The 20,393-nt window shown below is 47.9% G+C and overlaps 1 protein-coding gene across 2 annotated transcripts in view; it reads right to left on the bottom strand.

Moving 5' to 3' along the window:
• PHF12 (PHD finger protein 12) overlaps window positions 1–20,393 on the bottom strand; it is a 375,664-nt gene that overhangs the window by 253,514 nt on the left and 101,757 nt on the right. For both annotated transcript variants that reach the window (XM_086955134.1, XM_086955135.1), the window contains exon 3: window positions 12,127–12,199. In XM_086955134.1, coding sequence (XP_086811260.1) covers window positions 12,127–12,199 — 73 coding nt within the window. The remainder of the gene's footprint in view (window positions 1–12,126; window positions 12,200–20,393) is intronic.

Genomic DNA, 20,393 nt, shown 5'->3' with positions numbered 1-20,393 from the left:
CCTGATCTTCTCGACCACTCTGGCCATGAGTGGTATTGTCAGAAAAGCGTACAGGGGGCCTGAGCTCCACTCGAGATGAAAAGCGTTGCCGACCAAGTGCCGCCTTCGATGTCCACCGAGAATGCGCATTGTCAGCAGTTTTGAGCGCTGGAGTTTCCAACCAAGGATCTCCCCACTTCTGAAAGAGATCTTGCGCCACCACTTCATGGAGACTCCACTCGTGATCCGCTAGACATTGACAGCTGAGTAAGCCTGCCCTGATGTTCAGGGAACCTGCCAGGTGTTGAACCACAAGGGATATGCCCTGCTGTTCCAGACATTTCCAGAGACAGAGAGCCTCTTGACAAAGGGTCCAGGACCCCACTCCACCCTGTTTGCTGCAGTACCACATTGAGGTAGTGGTGTCCATGAACACCTGAACCAGCTTTCCTTTGATGGAAGGAAGAAAAGCTTTCAATGGCAAATGAATCGCTCAGAGCTCCAACAAGTTTATGCGGAGTCCGGATTCTGCCAGAGACTAGAGTCCTCTGATCTACACCTCTCCCAAATGCCAGCCCCATCCCAGGAGTGACATCTGTCACTAATCTGTGATCTGCTTGGGGAAGGTAGAGGTGTCTGCCTCTGACCCAATCACTGTTGGTTAGCCACCACTGCAGATCCTATGTAGTTTCCTCCGAGATCTGGACCATTTTGGAGAGATTCCCCGGATGCTGCACCCACTAGAACTTCAGTCGCACTGCAAAGCCAACATATGCCATCTGGCATGTGGCACTAGCAGGATGCAGGAGACCATGAGGTCCAGCAGCCTCAGAGTCCGTATCACCGAAATCCATGATAGAGGCTAAAACATCAGTATCCTAGCCTGAATATCCTCAACTCGCCATTCGGATACATAGGCCCAAAACTGCACTGCGTCCAGAACAGCTCAGATGAAAGGAAGCATCCGAGAGGTTGTCAGGTGTGACTTCAGCGAAAGCAGAAGATTCACCCCAGAGCGACAGTTGTCGAGATAGTGGAAAACTGGTACCCCTGATCTGAGAACACCACCATCATTTTAGTAAGCACCCGAGGGGCACTGGTAAGGCCAAAGGAGAGCACTGTGGACTGAAAGTGCTTGAGGTTTACTGTGTGCCGCACGTAGCACCTATGGGCAGGCAGGAAGGGAATATGAAGATAGGTGTACTGCAAGTCCAATTCTAATATCGCGTCTCCGGAGTCTAGGGCTGACAAGACCGGAACCAGAATGAGAATTTTGAACTTTGGCTTTTGAGGAAGTAGTTGAGGGCTCGCAGGTCTAGAATAGTACGAAGGCTCTTGTCCTTTTTCGGGACCAGAAAGCAGTAGAAACAGCAACCATGGCCTACTTCAGGCCCCGGAACCCTCTCTTTTGCGCCCTTGGCCAAGAGTCTGGACTTCCTCCTGAAGCAAGTTCAGGTGGTCCTCCGTCAGCAAGTCTTAAGTCACAGGTATAGCAGGAGGGATAGTCTCGAAGGGGAGGGAGTAGCCCACTTGTCCGATGTGATATTTTGTTAGTGGTGGAGGTGATGGCTGATCCTACCACCAACCAGCCAACCATTGTCTTGAAGGGCCGGACTAGGAGGGTTTAAAAGCTGCAGGGGGAGGAGTGGGCTGACTCGATCTCAGGCTGCCAGATCCACAGGGTCGAAAGGAGCCCCACCCTCAACTGCGCAGAGTTTGCTGAACTTACGTGGTCTTGTGACTGGGATATGGCTAACCTGGCTGAAAGCCCCTTTCGTGGCCACAAAGGGGCATAGAGCAAACAGAGGACAAGTGGTCACCGAGAACCCCAAGGACTTGGCTGTAGTCTGCAAGTACTTAAAGTGCTCCTGGGCCATGTCTTCCTCGTCTCTGAAGAGACGGGTGCCATCAAAGGGCATGTACCTAAGGGAAGCCTGGACATCCTCAGAAAAAACAAGTTCTCAGCCAGGCATGGTGTTGTACAGCTACTGTTAAGGACACTGCTCTTCCCAGTGATACGGTGGTGTCAAGCCCACAGCGAATAGTGAACTTTTCTACATCTCTCCCGTCTGATGCCGCTTGGGATCGAATGGCCCGGGACTCCTCCAGGACCCGTGGCAGCATTTGCGCAACCGTTTTCCACAAGTAGTGTGCATAACTGCCACATAGGCATGCAGGAGAAACATTTTCTTGCCCCAACATTTCCGCTTCTTGGATACCCTGTCCGGGGGTGCGAAAGGAAACGGGCCTTGTGAGGTAGAAGCTTGGACCACTAATCTCTTGGGAGGTAGGATGGTGGTACAGAATTTGGGTCGCCTGGTGCAAGATGATGGCAACGGGCGATTGTCCTATTCACAGGAGACCCTGTGCTGAGCTTAGATCAGGTTCCCAGAAGGACATCCGTAAAGGAATCGATGAAAGGCAGGAGGGGTTCAGAAGAGGAGAAACATTGGCGCAGAACCTCTACCAAGATGTTAGTCTTTACTTCCACCGAAGGGAGCTAAAGTCCAGGCCTCGGCTTCCTTCTCACCACCATAGCATATGAAGCTCAACTCCTCCATAGCCACGGTAGGAGGAGAAAGCATGCCAGAATCTGGGGAGGTATTCAGTGCACTAGCCTCACCCAATTCCACATACCAGTCAATTTCGTGCTCAGACTGGTCTTGTAAAGGGTCCAGCGACCCCTCCCAATCTTCCTCCATTTCTAGCCATTCAGAATAAGGCTGAAGTAACCAACCTAGGACCCAATGGTGCCGTCAGTGCTAGAATCGGAGTTGCTAGGTGCGGATTCGGCTTTGGGTCTCCAGGGATAAGAATGGGGCTGGAGCTAGTGGTTTGGAGGCCGCCGCAGGGGCATGGCCTGCACTGGTCCAGATCTACCACCGGATCCATTGCGCAGGGCCGGTCCCAATGGAGTCCCCTCTGAGCCTCTGGTGCCCGAAGGCATTGCAGGAGGTTCAGGTGGCCCAAACATGAGGCATATGGTATAATAGAATTATTTAAGTTGGACGAGGGTCGCTCCAGCTCCTGGAAAGACAGAGAAGTGAAGAGCCGACTTAGGGTCAGGTTTGCGAGAAAGGGGCTTACAGCGTCAAGACTTTTCCGTCACATCTGTCGATGGATGAGGAAAAGTTAAAGCATGCTTCCACACTTTGTGTGTTTATGTCTCTTACCTGACCGACCCAACAACTTCGAGGGGGAGGACGAGGACTTATGACATCCGAGGCAGTGCTCAGACCTTCCTCTCGACTGGAACCGGGAATTAAGATTTTTGGGGCGAACGGTGTGAAACTAATCACCAGGTCGAAGCAGCTTAAGGGCTGCTCTTTCAAACCCTCCGGAGCCACTGTCCGGCAGTCAAAGCACAACTCCGGGTCGTGGTTGAGCACCAGAGAAAAATTAAATGTGGATCCGCCACCGATGTTGCGAGATGTCAGGTGCCACAGTGTGTGAATCCAGAAGTCTTCTTCAACATTGAGGACAAACCTACACCAAAAATCTTTGACAAACTGTAAAAAAAAAAAAAGCCTTTTGAGGAGTGGCCAACCATCATGGCTGACCAGACGTAAATCCGATCGGCTTCGCGCCAGGCCCACCCCTTAACTATGATTACTAAGGTGCTTGTGGTCCCCAAATCCGGGTCACCCGATTGATTGGGTCACCTGTAGATGTGAGGGCTCTCTGGTGACGAGTGTGGAGCCACTGAAGATGTTCGCTTCTGTTGCTGTGGCCCACGGCGCGGCCCAAAGTGGCGTCTCGCAACGAGATTGAGCGCTAACTTGGTTGAGTCTGCCCCGGAACCGCGGCTGAGCCAGACAGGGGCATCACCGACCATGCCCCCGAAACCCTGGAGACTGCTCTTGGCCGCCTGAAGACAGCACCCGGCGGAGGGTTGACCGTGGTGGACAGACCCTCCTAAAAGGCTCCTTAAATGCGGAGGGACGCCCCTGGTGCAACAGACGTCCGTGAGCACCTCCCATCTTAACACCTTGACTGCTGCAGCAATTCTCCTTGGATGCTGAACTCCTTGAAATCCCATTGTTCATGACGAGCTCAGCTCGTCATAAGCACACGCGCAGTGTACTGCATGACGAGCTGAGCTCGTCATGAGCATGGAAGGGGTTAACCAGGGACAGGTGCAGAGGAAAGTGGGGGGCGCCCCCTAGAGCATAGCGGTCCCCCGGGAGTGTTGGAGGCGAAGCGGTGCCTGACCCCAAGATGGCGGCGGTCAGGCACCTTTGTGAGACCCCCATGGAGAAGCCGCAGGTGGTGGTGACCGGTTCCCTGTGGTGGCCCGACCCCCAATGGCCTTCTAGCGCATCAGCGGACAGTGGGACTCCGGCTGCTGTCCACCGATTTCCCATCTGGCTTGATTCTGAACAAAGCGGGCTCCCAGTCAGCGTGAGTATTGACCAGAGGAGCCCCTACGAGGTCCTGTGCTGTGATGAAGAGGGGTGAGGGGTAGAGAGGAGGCCTCCGGCAAAGGCTCGGATGGTTTGTCGGGGTGTGACCGGTCGACGAGGGGCTCCCCTAAACAGGCGATCAGCGGAGGGCTGCACGTGGGATTGACCCTTTGGCAGAGCTACAGGCAGCCTTTCACAGGGGCCTGCGTTGCATCTTAAGTGTGAATGCGCTCCTCACCAGCAAGACATCCTCAGACCCTAGAGGTCCCTACCGCCACCGCCACTGTGTACTCAACATTCACGTCGGAACCGTCTCTCCATGCCCCCCAAAAAGGCGCAGCCCGCAAAGGTCTCCAGCTTCTTCGCCCACGCTAACAAGGGGTCAGTCAGTGAGGAAATCTCAAGGTCGGACTTCATGACCCTCACGCGGAAAAATCTAATGGTCTCCCATTGTTAATTCAAACAAGAACTCAGAGCTGATCTCAAGGTGGATATGGGGGCCTCATTGGAGGCGTTTAAGGCTGAGACGGGGGCGGCTAGTGGCCCTGCAAGCAGATGTCAATTCAGTTGTTGCCCGCGCTCTGGACCTCGAAGCAAAATATCAAGACCCAGAGGACTGTGTGAAGCCGCTGGAGGCCCACTCTACTGACTTACGTGCTCAGGTAAATGCCACAGTGCTCTGATGTCAAGACCTTGAGAACCACTCCAGTCGAGACAACATTTGTGTGAGGGGCCTGGAGGAGGGTTGAGAGGACCCACAGCCGGAGGCCTTCTTGGTAGGGCTTTTCTCGACGGTCCTGGGATACGCTGAGCTGGAGGTTCGCCTGGAGATGGTCCACCGGGTGGGACCGCGTGTTCCAGGCGATGCCAGGAGGCCCAGGGATATCTTGGCAAAGTTCAGCTCTTTTAAAACAAAAGAACTGGTCCTTCAGAAAGCGCGAACCCTTGACAAGGTCTCTTGCCAGAACGCAACGTGCACTCTCTACCAGGCTGTAGCCCAAGCGTCTCTTGCACGACGCCAGCTGTTCCAGCCGGCTACAACAGCCTTACAAGACCGCATGATAAAATACAGATAGACTTATCCCTTTGGTCTAGCTTTTTTTCTTCAAAACAAAACTACCACTGCACAAATTTGGAGGAGACTGCATCTATTTTGGTTATCGAGGTGCCTGCCTCTGCGCGCCCATAGCCGCAGCGAGAGGCCTGGAGGCTGCTCCGCAGTCGAAGAAGTAGGGAGGGAGTCCTGGCAACAGCAGGGGAGAGCCGGTAGGCATACTACAGGAGAAGAGGGCCACGTGCAGTGTTTCCTATGAGGTGTCTGATCAGCACTTTGGGTAATTGCAGACTTGAGCACCATGTTAACCAGACGGCGGACACAATGACTCTTCAGCAACTATCTTGGGCATTGAATTGCCAACCGCAGCGCACGCGACAAATGAGAGGAGGGCGGAAGCGGCGACTGGTCCGAAGAAACAGGGGGGGAGGCCCCTGGCTTCAACGATGACGATCAAGAAAAATCTCTGTGGGTTGATGAACCCCTTGCTTTCTAGAGACAGACTTGTTTTGCCACTTATGCCAACGCGATGAGGAGAAAAGTTTGAACTCACAATGTCGACCACAACCACCAAAGAGCCGGCTAGCTACTGGCTTCTATTTCTTTCAACATTTACTGAACTGATAATGGGCCTCAGTGGCGGAATTTGGTCTGCCCTGGTTTTTGCTCGTATTGAGGTTCTCCTATGATCGAAGACCTCTGAGAGCAAGTGTTTGACCTATGTTGGACATGGTTCACCTTTCTTCCTTTTTTGCTTTTGGGTTTTTTGGTGTCACGGTCTTCCTTATTGCTTTTTTTCATATTAGATTGCTGATGCAGGGTGGAGGGAGAGGTGGGGAAATTGATGGGCAATGTGCAGGGGAGGGAGAGGGGGACGAGCGGACCTGGTATTGCTGACAAATGGCGAGGTTTAACTGTCTGACATGGAATGTCAAGGGGCTTAATTCCCCTAACAAGAGTCAACGGGTCTGGGAATGTTTAAAGGATCATCAGATTAAAATTGCCGCCCTCCAGGAGACGCACCTTCCCAGCACAGAGGAACAGCGACTGAAACGCAGGACCTAACCTCAAATTTTTTGCTCTTCGGCACGCACCAAACACAATGGGGTGGCGCTGCTCTTTAACACTTCGACCACCTTTCTGCACCAAGACACTAAAACGGACGAGGGGGAGATTTGTGATGGTGAGGGGGGAAATACGGGGCAGATTGTGTACGATTGCGACGCTCCATGCAACCAACACAGGGCAACATGATTTCCTGTTCCTTCTCATCTACCCTAGGGGGATTTGCAAGAGGCAACATTATACTGCTCAGGGACTTCAATTTGATATGGGACTAGTCTCTAGATACCACACACGTCCATAAGGCAGCGGGGGGGGTCAGCAAACCACTTCAAGCAACTTTACAGGGGCTGTGCCTGGTAGATGTTTGGAGGAATGCTCATCCCTCGACCTGGGATTACTCCTTCCCCCCCACTCGCATAGGACATACTCCAGAATAGATCTTGCCTTCATGAGTCATTCCCTCCTCTATACGGTTTAGGGAAGCAAGTTTCACCCGATCTGCCTCTCCGACCACACGCCATTAGAATGGACCTTAGATTGGCCTGCACCACGCTCCAAATTCGCCAGGTGGTACTTTCCCCATTACCTGTGCAGAGATAGACTTCTCCGAGATGGACTACGAAAAGCAATCACAGACTACTTTGACCTCAATGACCCAGAACACACTTAGTTAGCCAACAATTGGGAAATCTTCAAGGCTGTCATCAGAGGAAAATGTATTGAATTAGAGGTCAAGCTTCAGACGCAACGCCTCCTTCTCGAGAGCGAACTTCAGAAGAAGCAATGGTCCTCACTATATAGGGTTATTCCCAAGTTTAACCGATCTGTTTTTACAGGAGGCTAATTACAAAATTATGCACGATTGGTATCTACACCCTCTGCGGCTACACACCATCTTCCCCAACGCTTCAGACCGGTGCAGGAGGGGATGCTGGCAACTGGGTAGTCACCTAGCATATCTGATGGGATTGCCCCCACATCAAGCCCTTTTGGAAAGAGGTTTTAGCTCAAATCAAGCAGATCTTGGGTTACCGGATTCTATACACGATAGAACACCCACTCCTGGGGACCTGGGACACCAAGCTGAAGCGCCAGACGCAAGGGGCCCGCTCGGTAATGTGGCACTGCCTCAGAACGCCCAAGATGGCAGGGGCCGCAGCTTGGAAGAAATTAGAGGCCCCTTCCCTTCCGCATTGGCACGCCAGATTGTGGCTGCGCACTGGCGATGGAGAGAATGGCAGACATTGTAGAAGACACCCGCAAGGAATTAGAATATGTGCGGACCCACTTAGTAGAATACTTATTGGAGCGACTGCCACTGTATGCATGCGGTCCCGGGATACGAGCTCTGCATCTATTCCATAGCTAGAACTGCCATGAACACCCTCAAGTTATGGAAAGGAAGTATAGACGAGGGGTACCCCGCTTCCTGGATTGCAACTTTTTAAAGCAATTGGTTGAGTAATTATGTTATTGACAGGGACACCTTTAAGTTCTTATGTTCTACTGTTTTGGAGGCGGGCTTGAATTGTCTATAGTCCCTCCTTCTTGGAAAATGGCAAACAGTGCCTTTGTTAAAGAAACCTTTGGCAAAAGCTACAGTATTGGCCAACTATAGCCTATATCTCTTCAACCATTCCCTATTAAGGTCCTAGAAAAAGCCAGCAATGGCTAATTGGCCATGTTTCTGGAAGGACATCTTCTGAATGATTCTCAATCTAGAGTTTTTGCGTCATCACAGAACGATTACGGCATGGTTGGAGGTCTATAAAATGTGCACTTCATCACACCATATTACACTAATTACAAACAGTTGATTGTGTCCATCTCTGAGCCAATCTTCTATCCATGGGAGATATTTATAGACTCCTTCAAGAATGGCTGCACAATAGCTGCCTTCTGTTTAATATAGAGAAAAACAGATTCTGGTCTTTGGTTTGTCTAATGTCATTTGGTCTCCTGCTTGGTGGCCAGCGGAATTGGATCAGACTCTGGCCCCCTTTGTAAAAGCAAGAAATTGCGAGATCTAATTTGGTCATGAGCTATCCTTTAAATTTCAAAATTCAGCTGCCTCGCTTTGTGTTTCTCTCAGCTAAAGTCACTCAGAAACATTTTGGACTTCTTATCTTCTTCTATTGGTAACACAGTGGTTCATGATAAAATGTTCTTATTTATTTATTTGAGTTTTATATAGCGCTGGCTAGATCCGGAAGTATCAGAGCACTTTACATTAGAACAGCGAGTTGCAAGTTACAAATATTTTACATAAGTTACACAGTGATTACATAGTAACAACAAGAGTGAATAGCGAATAGCACATAAGGACACACGATGAAGCCACAGTAACACAGTAGTATGCATTACTATTGCGTGGCGTAACAGAGCAGGAAAGGAAAACAGGGGAGGGGAATGTCGATAGAGTCAAGGCAGGCAGGAGAGGGAAAGTCCATCAAAGGGAACCAAGCAGTCAGTCTGAAAGACCGATAAACCAAGAAGAACCGTGAAAAACAATGTCTGATGTCCGGCTGGGTAGGTGACGGCAGAGGGGTGAAACAGAACCAGACTCCTCTATAGCTGCATAGGCCAGCTCCACCAGGAAATGGCCAATGGTACTCGGTCTCTGAGGGGAGTACAAACATTTTCGGTTTCCGCCCATGGGGCATCGTCAGAGTTCCATCGACGGTAGCAGTCCCGGTGTTACTAGGAAGCGCCGTCAGGCTCATCTTCCAGCTTGCCCCATGAGAGGAGAGGTGGAACGGACAGCTCTGAAGGTAAGCAGATAGACCCCAATTCCCATAAGCAGAATTGAGAGGAAATCACTGTGGCAGCGCTCCATGTGTCAACGTTGTGAAGGAATTTGGTCCAAGAGTAAGTCCCCGTCCCCCCCCCTGTCTCAAAACTCTATGTGCGCCGCCCTTCTCATGTGGGCTCTCTTTCGTGAGGGGATGGAGTGGTGGAGTCCTGTTGGCGTTCAAGCCCCGCCAGATAGGAGATGCTTCTGCCCACCCACTAGCTTCTCAGTCTCTGAGCCGCCCTCCGGCTCCCCAGCAGACGCCATCTTGGGGTCAGGCACCTATCGGGGGAAGGACAGGCACTCCGGAGCATGCAGTTCGCGCATCCACCTTCAACAAGCGGCCGCCACCGATGTAGGTGATCTTGCTTAATATTAGCCCTCGGGCCCAGCCCACAGAAATTATCTGGAGGGTTAAGCAGTCCAGCCACAATGCACCCCTCGGGGGGCCAAATGCCACTTCACCTCACAAAGCACCACCGCCTGCCCCAGTCTTCAGGTTCGTAATTTAATATATATTTTATTTTTTGAGGTGAGGGGGGGAAGGCAGGAGTCCGAGTTTATTTCACCTCTGGTGTTTCGCTGCTGCAGTCTGACTCACAGCGCCGTGTTAGAATAGTCCAGGGCCTTCATAACGCTTCCTCCAGAGCCCGCTTCTTGCGTCACAGCCGAAGCCTGTATTTCGGCGGCTGGGACAGGGTTTATGCGCCTCTAGATTGCCTGCCTCCCGGCCCGGCGCCCGGAGCCGATCGATTGATTGATTGATTCAGGGAGGGGAGAAGGAGCTGAAGCAGAAGGGCCGCTCCAGAGCCCTCATCGAGGTCCCTCAAAGCAGCAGCCTCTAAGCTTACGGCCTCCCTCACCTCTGTTGCAGACAGAGCCGCTCCTGCCATGCAACCTGTCTTTTTAGTTGGCCGTGATTGTTCTTTGGAGTCAGCGGGAGTGCTTTTTCGGTCAGCCTGATCCCGGTGAGTTGGGGGTCACAGGGAACAATTTATTTTTGGACAAAAACAGATACTTTTAATGGATTTTGGGGTTTAAGCTCAATCTTCGGAGCTCTATGCTATTGCATCAAATTTAGGTTCTACTATGGTAATCCCCTTTATTTGGGATCTGCCTAAATATTCTATCCAGTGGCTTCCAATTGTCCATAACGAAGCTTTTTGTCTTATTTTGAACTTCCGTCAATATCACTCTTGCTCTTTCAACCTACAAGTATTGCACTGACTCCCTATCCATAAAAGAGTGCTATCTAAGGGTACAGTTCCTGATCATCTGCAAAAACTCATTCACCTTTATTTCCAGGCCATGGCCCTTAGATCAATGGGGGCTAGGTTATTAATTATAGAGAAAGTTAGTCGTGCAAGAATTGAAGCATGTATCTTTGTCTATCAAACTGCCAAACACAGAAACACTTGATATTGATCTACACTTATCACGTCACTGTCTTCTGTAAATATATATATATTTTTTTTAATGTAAAAAAATTAATGAACTTGTTTTTTCAACCAGGATTACCTTTAATGTCTTTCTGGACTTGCACTGTACTCAGCAACACGATGCCCTAATTAGGGTAGATGCTCGCTATATAAATCACTTATTAATTCATTCATTTATTCAGAGAAAAATGCTTATCCACAAATTAAACAGATCCATGTTTTAAATTCTAAATAAATTAACAATACAAGATGTTTGTGGAGTTAAGAGTAGGACAAGAAGAGGAAACTTATTACATTCACAACACTGGTCTTTGCTGCATTTTAGCACTGCTGGAAGAATGCAATTTCCTCCTGTTAATGAATCTTTCCAATCACCATGGAAGGTTGTAACCTGAATGTTGAACTCTTCATGTGTGCATCATAAAATGCTCCCTTTAGACCAAATATCTTTGAGTACTGTAATTATTTCCACTTTTTTTAATAGGGAGCCGCACAGCTCATAGAAACCAGAAACAGTCTGGGCAAGGACAAAAGACAGCAGAGAATCCCACCCGTGGGCAGGGACTACATTGGGCCAAAAGGACATCATATTTACTCGGAAGATGAGATAATGGTACATAACACTGAATTTCTACCATTTTGATAGGAACACCATAACAGTTAACAAAATCTACTTTACAAAGAAGAAATTAGATAAACCGTATATGTATTGTGTTTTATCTTTAAGAGATATCCTTAGAATCTGAGGTTAACGAATTTGTGAAAAATTCCTATATTTAGAGGCAGCTAGGCACCAGCTTCTACTATTTCTCACATTGTTCGGTGAGTCTACCAATGTAGCGGGAAATTACAAAACGTTCTGCATTAAGACATGTCATCTAAGTTGGCCTTCCAATCAAGCCAATAGTCAAGAAGCAAAAAAAGTCCAAAACCAAGCTGCACGATTTATATTTCCTATTAAGACATAAAGATCACTTTTTACTAGCACTGGCAGCCTGTTGCTGCTGGTTGCCAAAAGCATCCAGTTAAACCATTCTGCCAAGCACAACATATAAATTAATCAATTCTACTGTATCTAATTAAACTAATAATGCAGGTTATAATTAGATCTGTTACGCTAACCAGGTGACCAACAGTATCAACTACAAATCATTAGAAGTAATGATGTATATTGTTTCAAGGAAAATAAGCATGCTGTTGAATTCTAATCCTACTTGCCACAAATTAGAGTATTATTGCAATTATCAGGGACTAAAACTTTGGTGTTAATGATACAAAGTAATATCCGTGATAGCCTTTATGGAGTTTGTGTGAATATCAAAGTGTTTTCCTTTTTAAGATGACAACTTTGAAAGAACTTTGGAAGCACTTTAATAAAAAAAATAAATGTAATACCTTTCTGCGTATCGTACATCGATGACACATCCACTCTCCTGAGGGAAGCATCTCCTCGCTCAATGGTGGATTACTGTTGAGAGGAAAAGCACACAGTTATACTTTAAGCAAATTTATCAGAAAATCAACAATTTAAACCATGTTCCCACAAATATGTTGTCAACTATGTTTTGACTTCATCTATTACAGGTTACCCACAGACGTACGAAAATATTTTAACTAGATTGAAATGTGGCTTAGCAATACCTTTATTATAAACATTCGTTAATGTGGCTTGCTTGTATTCACTCTTTATAAAACACTCCACACAGTGTGAGATTTTGCTGCAGAGCTTTGAGGAGGTAGAGTTATACCCCTGGGAAAGGTGAACGACCAATAATGATAGTTTGTCTCCGAACCAATTGTTATGTTATGTTATGTTATTGGATCATTTTTATAGCGCACGGCTACTCAGAAAGAGTGTCCCGGCGCTTTTATTGGAAAAGACAAGAAAACTGCAGCATAATAACATAACACCAAATAAAAGACTAAAGGAGTAGTGAGCCAGAGATACCAAAAAGGACGGCTACTGAGTAAAAAGCCACGTCTTAAGGCCTTTCCTAAAAGCCAATAAGCTAGTGGCACCCCGCAGGGCCAGCGGCAGAGAGTTCCATAGCTGAGATGCCAGCACTCCAAAAGAGCGCCCACCAAGGCGCGCTTTCTTTACCCGAGGGACGACAGCAAGGTGCAGGGATTCCGACCTCAGAGACCTGGTCGGATGATAAAAGACCATTCTCTTTTGGAGGTACTTAGCTCCCCCCTTGTGAAGAGCTTTATAGACCAAGGTCAAAGCCTTAAAGGCGATCCTCTTACGAATGGGCAACCAATGTAACGTTACCAGCAAGCCCGAGGCACTGGAGCGCCTACTAAGGCCGAATATAGCCCTGGCCGCGGCGTTCTGCACCACTTGAAGGCGCTGCAGCAGGTACTCGGGAAGGCCCAGGTAGAGAATGTTGGAATAATCCAACCTGGACCCAATCAGAGCCTGAACTGTCAGCGTCCTATGTTCCACGGATAACAAAGGAAGAAACCTCCGCAGCATCCTAAGGATGCCAAAGCACATGCCAGCCACCCCCAGGATCTGCGATTTCAAGGTTAACCTGTTATCCAGCTTCACCCCCAGATTCTTTGCAACCTGAGAGGAGCAGGATGGAGGGAACATATCCTGTGGCCACCAAGTCTGCCAGTCAGGCTCGGTGTCGCACCCAAAGAAAAGTACTTCGGACTTGTCGGAATTGCACTTGAGGCTGTTAAGATGGAACCAATGAAAAACAGCCCCAAGGCAATCCCGAATACTCTCCCCATCAAAGTCGCCTCCTCTCGAACAAGAGAAGAGGAGCTGGGTGTCATCCGCATAGGATACGATCTGGGCACCATGTGACTCCACCAGTGCCGCCAACGGGGTCATGATGATGTTAAAGAGGGTCGGGCTCAAAATAGAGCCCTGAGGGACCCCGACTCCCAGAGGCGGCATCACGGCGGAATCAGGCGGGGCCCAGATCGTTTGCCGGCGGCCGGCAAGAAAGGAAGAAAACCAGTCGAACACCGTCCCCCGTATGCCTATCTCGCGAAGTCTTGCGAGGAGACCATCATGGGGAACGGTGTCGAAAGCCGCCGACAAGTCTAGCATCACCAGCATGACTTTGCCCCCAGAGTCCAGAACCCCTTTAATGGTTTCCGAAACCTCCAGGAGCGCAGTCTCAGTGCTAAGATGGGGACGAAAGCCCGATTGGGTGGGGTGCAAGATCTCATTAGATTCAAGGAAATTGGAGAGCACGCCTTGAACGTGCTTTTCCAGAATCTTCGTGAGGGCCGGCAGCAAAGAGATGGGCCTATAATTAACTGGGGCCTTCGGGTCTAGGCCAGATTTTTTAAGCAAAGGGATCACCATCGCCTGCTTCCAGGTTTGCGGGACCACACCTAGCCTCAGTGAAAGATTCAAAAGCGGATTAGCCAGCGGGTTGATCACCTCCGCGACTTTCGCTAGAAATTTAGCCGGGCATGGGTCAAGGGGAGAACCCGATTTTAAATTGCCCATTAAAGCCAGGGAGTCCGGAGCAGAGATCGGAGGAAACACACTCAGCGTCGCCCTTGGCCCGGTCTGTGGCAATATGGTGATATCACATTCAGTTTGGCCCACAGACATTGGTACCAGGAATGACTCCTGGATGCGTTGGATCTTGCTCGTAAAAAAGTCAGCAAGATCCGCCGCCCAGGTCCCAGATGGTTTTTGGTCCGAGATGTTCGACCAAGGTGAGGTGAATTCTCTCACGATGGAGAATATCTCCTTGCAGGAGTTGGAAGCAGCATCAATTCTCCTGGCAAGATACGCTTTTTTTTCCAGGCGAATGTCCCGGTGATAAGCCTTGACCACCGTTTTATAGGTCAGCTTGGCAACAGTGTCATATTGTGCCCGCCAAGCTCTTTCGGCTACCTTGCACTGCTGCCGCGTAGCCGACAGTGCAGCGGTAAACCAGGGCGCGGAGACCCGTTTCGGTGTCGGGCGAGATGTTACTTCCGGGGCGAGATCATTTAGCCTGTCCAGAAACCAATCCTGCATGGTCTGCAAGTCCCTGTCTAGGTCGCCTGATAGGAGGCAAGGATGGGCCACAGCTGCTTGAGCCAGCATCTCTGGGGTTACTCGATGGAATGCCCTATGGCCCTATGCCCTATTAGGCAGAAACTTTTTAATTTTCTGTAAAATTTTGAATTTCCTTACACCTACGTGTCCTGATGAGAAACTAGCAGAGTTCTACAGAGAAGAGATCTAAACGTGCAGGTTTTTACCACCATAAGAATAACTAGACTTAATTGGTGCAAAATGAGTTTGTGTAGCTCAATGACATTTAACTCAGAACCACTGCTGTGTGCGAAACAGGCCCATCTGTATACAATATGTGCCGACGTAACATACCCTTTTTGCATTCAAATGATTTGCATGAGAGGAGGAAGTGAAAAGCTAGAACAAAGATAAGGGCAAATTGTTCTTATTTTTTGTAGCCAATAACGGTGTACTGGATTGCTATGGTTTTCTAACTTATACTAACAAGACTGAGGCGGAAGATTACCTTTCTCTGGCGCACAAAATGTCTGACTGTGGCAACTGAAGAGATAGTTTCGAGGGTTGTATGTTTCGTCATGATAGAAGAAATGTAGCAGAGGTTCTGCGTGCATTTTTTAACAACTTATAGTCTGAATAGCCTGCATAGTGATACAGAAACAGAGCACGAGATGGCCCCTCATCTCTCCTTTAAACACGCCTAGAGACGGTATGCAAGGTATTGGAATAGGTGCGGTGTTCGACAGACTGCTTGTAGGGAGTGGGCACGGAATCATGGAGTTTTGACTTAGAGTCTGAAGGCAGATTAAAGTATGCATGGAAGCACTGCATGTTTTGCCATATTAGCATAATAAAATGCAAACAAAAATAATTCACCCTTGACAATAGAAGACTAGTTACAACCAATTTAGGTAAAACAAGTTGTGTAGGTGTGCGTGACAAAATATGATAGAGGCATAAATGACCTTTGCCCTAAAGTGCATTATCTTTGCCTAACTGCTTATAATATTTTCAATAACTATAGTGCACTTAATTTACACACAAATAGTGTGTAATAAATACACATATCATCCATTGTGGGTGCACTGATTTTAGAAGAGGGGAGGGTTCAATACAAAGCAACTATGAATGAGAGATTCTCGGATAGGTATATTCCACTCTAAGCACTCCTCTCTAAGCACTCCTTTCCACTTGAGCATTACTCAGTGAGCGTGGAGTGGAACAATTGCTGCCTACCTTTACGGGTATAGGAGATCTATCAAATGTAGAGTAACACCATAATTTCTATCAAGCTAATGGAGCAACACATTTGTCACTGTGTACTCTTTGTAGTGTGCATTATTCATTTTGTTATTTAGGCACAGTTCTAACTACATACCCTTGAGAAAGTAATAAAGATCTCAGTGAATGGGTAGCATCTCACTCAATAGGTTGTGATTGGTTGGAAGGTTTGGGTTTGTGGCGAGACCAGAGACTTTTATTGTATCTTATGTTAATGCAGTTGCGCTAGCAATGGAGTTGATAAGAGTATGTTAGAGGTTCCGCCCATTTTATCCACTTGGATTTTTTACTTTTTAGACTACCTGTTTTTTTTCCAGACATCTGCCTGTGAGTAACACTACCAGAGTCACACGCTTTGTAAGTTCTGTTGCCACCAGTCGACCTTTTTTATAAAAAAAAATTCTAGATAAGGTCTACAGCTGCACATGGGGTAAGAGGCTCTATCTGGGCTGGTTGCATGTAAATATGTATGCATATGTGTCGGCCGAGTGTCAAAATTACAGTGTAGCTCATCAAGTATCTGGCACAGGCAGACCATTGCACAAGAAACCCCTCTGAAGATTGGTGCTGACCTAGAGAATAGACCTTAATATCAGTGGGCAATAACACTGAGTGGGTACATCTGTAGTGGGGAGGTCTAGATATCAGCGTACCACACTGTTCATATGGTAAAAAAAAAAAGCTTGACTCCAGATCCAATGTCAATTTCGTCATATCGGGCACTTGAGAATTTGGCATTTTTCTCGGACTCAACTTTTAATGTGATTCCAGGCCTTCGTTTCCCAACCTATCTCTCCTCGGCACAGAGCGAAGTTAATTATTCTGGTGGCCAGCCTGAGGATCCAACTTCTCCCTATACAACAGGGCCATTAGTTATTAATTAGGCCTGCTCTAAAGAGAAAATAGGGTTGGGATGGAATCTGCATGTGCCAATTATATTCCACTAAACCGGACCGATGAAGGTGGACTCCCACAGAAACAAAGGACAGCCAGACCTATAGAGCTATACATAGAAGGAGCATCCCTTTGAAGTTTGAGGAAAAGGACCAGGCAGTTTTGGCAGTTAGGAGCATGTTTTCAGATTCTCAGGGAGGCCTTTAAACAGACCACTCAATTAGTCATGTTGGAATGTCCTAAAATACTCTGCAGGAGGGCTGGGGCAGGGTGGAGTGAAAATGCATCACCCTAGGATTGGTCATTGCTGCTTATCTTCCAGAACTCACTTTCCATCCTCATTTAGAAACCCCTGCACAAAGGAGAGAATTTTGATAACATTCTGGAACTGGGACGGAAGCAAAATCGGAGGGTCGACCAGCTGGTAGAGAGAAAACACCTGACCCCTGCTGTAAGGTAGAATCAAAGGACGTCTAACTTCAGTTAACACCCAGGTACTGGTATTTGGTTCCCCGGGGCCAGTGGAGCTGCCCTCCCCAACCTCTGGGGCACAGGAGAGGAATCGACCGGAAAGAGGTGGGTGGGGCAGGGTGGGGGAGTTGGAAGATTCTTCTGGATCTTCTGCGGTCTGATCCTTCAGAAGTGTGAGATCTAGTAGGAGGGGTCCTGACATCTGCTACCCCAGGTGCTCTGCAAGTGGCTAACAAGGAGATGAAGGGGCCTGGAAAGTGCTGGAAGGGAGGGCACTCGGTCGGGAGGGTGCTGCTTAGAAGTCTTTAAGCCCAGAAGAGGTGTCAAGCGCCCAGACAGGTCTTCTGTTAGTAGTCAGTGTAGTACACATCAAGCTCCTGTACGAAAATACGATTACAGGCTAGGAATTTGAGAATCAATAGTCCTGGTGAACAGAACTGGCAATGAGGAGCAAAAAACGTTCCAGGCACACATTGGCTAACTGGGGCCCTAGAAAAGAAACAAACAGCCCCATCCACAAGGGAACAACATCTGGCTGGACATGAGAAGCTTCCTCTCCTGTATCTCCGGGAAACCTTTTAGTACAGCTAAGGCACAGGGTCTGCACAAACAAGACTGAGGATGGCAGTTGGCGTGCATGGGACCTTTCCCATGAAATGTCCATTTTCCCCACAGTATCCAGCTCCAATGAAAGATTTGCTGCGAGTGATGCAGTAAGCAAAAGAGCACCGCCGCACTCCCAGACTGATCGGGCCCCCAAGTCCCTGTTCCAAAGCACAGGAAAGAATGTCTGGTGTGTTTCACCTATCCCATGTTAGGGCAGGCATACGAGACATCAAGCCCTCCAGCCGGAAGTCAGAAGGGGTAGGAAGAACACTAAATTCTCTTACCACCCACAATGGTCACCAGCAGGAGGGTGAACAGAAGGAGCTGGCTCCCAAGTGGCTTCAGGAATAGGGCCGAGGGGGCTTTGGGGCTTCCCCTATGGACCTCACCGAAAATCAAGGGTATGTGTGCCCTGAATGGGGCACCATTCATTAACAAGCATTTGCAATGCAATAGGTCTCGCCTTTGGGACCTTATATGTATTTAGCTATGCAGCACATTACCTGGGTGCTGAAGCATCTACTGTTCTTTAACATGGAGGGAAAGTAAGCACCAAACTGCGTGACACACTAGGTATGGGAACACATGGAGAGAAATATTGTCTTTCAGCGGAAAATGGTATAGTCTAAAGCTCTGTTTATAATATAAAAGCAGGACCTTCAGTGGTCATGTCACTGAAACTACAAGATTTGAAAAAATTATTATTGTCTACGGGTGCTTGTGGAAGACAATTTGTATGGACTGGAATCTAGAGAATGCTAAAGTGATTCTGGTATTTTACGGTCCTCTGCTGGTCATTTTCTATCAAGAAAGTTAAATAGAGGCAGTTGCCAGAAAAATTAAAAAACAAAGCCCCTCAGTAGAAAGCATTTCTGGTATTTTACTGACCTCTGCTGGTCGTTTTCTATCAAGACAGTTAAATAGAGGCAGTTGAACAGAAAAAAAGTCCCTAAGCGGAAGCATCCAAGTCCTAGGGCTGACCTCCAGAGCCCACAAAGTACATACACATAAGTGTATCCTAAAGTATATATACACCAAAGCATATACTAAAGTATATACAAGCGGTCTCAAATGAGCGACCTAAAAATAAGAAACAAACGTGAAGTCACTCATAAAATATTCATGACTGGGCATGGAGCCCCTGGGTTGCTCTAGCAATTTGCATAATTGTGTTCTGTGTTGCCCGGGCGAGGGCACCACCAACGAATGGCAAAGTGCTCTGGGGCAGTCAGGGGTACAAGAGCCTCCTCAGAAGCCCCCATATTATTTTTCCCTGATGGTACCTTATGTCTCTTGAGGCATTTTATGACCGCAGACAAATTCTTATTGGTTTTTCAACTACTTCTGCAGCTTGTGCTTTGGAGCAAAGGTTCTGGAGTGTGAGGGACCACTCATAAGCATGTATATATTTGTAAATGAATGTGTAGTAATGAGTAGTGTGTGTAAAACGACATTCCTTTTATGTTACTGCGACTGGGAAACTCCTTTCATACATAGACTGGAGCGAAGAGCAGTCAAAGAGAGCTACACATATGGTTGTACTTGTCATACTTGCGTGGGAAATTAGTTTCAATGACTGAGGTCTCTATCACCCTAGAAAGGAAAACAGGCACTTGTTCTTCTGCAGAGAACAATCTTGAATCGTATGAAGGGAAAAATCCCGGTCTTTGCGCATGAAGCAGATTACCTTAAATGTACCTGTTCCTTTAACATGAGCTAATTTAGGTCAATCCTAGTAGTTTGATCTGTCACTTTTAGGTGTAGAATGAGTAGGCCGGTTTTTAATTTGGACCAGCTACTGCTGAAATTGAGCTTGACAAGTGTACAAATCCGGTCTGTACTGAAAGTCAGTACTTCACATAGCACACGACATTGCCGCCCCAGTGCTATTGCCATACGTAAACACCTGGACACAAACGACATTGATGTTCTGAAAGAAAAGCATTTTATGGACTGTAGGAACATAAGCCTCTATTTATTTAAACTTCAAGATTTGATAAAAACGGCTGAGCCTCGGCCCCCCATCATCCCCCAAAGAAAAGGTGCAATGACCTGCGTATTCTGCTATCTTCATCCCCATCACTACGCCCAGGCTGCCAGGTTCTTACAAAATCTAGAGTGTAAACAGACAGTTTAGACTGTTTATGCCCATTGCGGATTTAACCAATTGCAAAAGACTGCGAGCCACTTCCGGATAAGGAGTTATGGAAAAAGATTAAAAAATTGGAGACCTCATCAAGCTACTGCAGTGGGAAAGGCAAGTCCCCCACGTGGGCACTCGGTGTATTTCTTATCAATACTGGCGTTAAGAGTTCATGCACACAATGGAATGACATGTTCTGCAACACTGTTTTATACAACAGGGGCGGGGCGTGCAGGAATGTGCAGAGTCCCACTTAATAGAAACGACAGAGCA

The sequence above is a fragment of the Lissotriton vulgaris genome, chromosome 2_1 (assembly GCF_964263255.1).
Source record: "Lissotriton vulgaris chromosome 2_1, aLisVul1.2, whole genome shotgun sequence".
In the NCBI taxonomy this organism is placed as follows: Eukaryota; Metazoa; Chordata; class Amphibia; order Caudata; family Salamandridae; genus Lissotriton; species Lissotriton vulgaris.
This window is presented reverse-complemented; position numbering and strand designations above follow the sequence as displayed.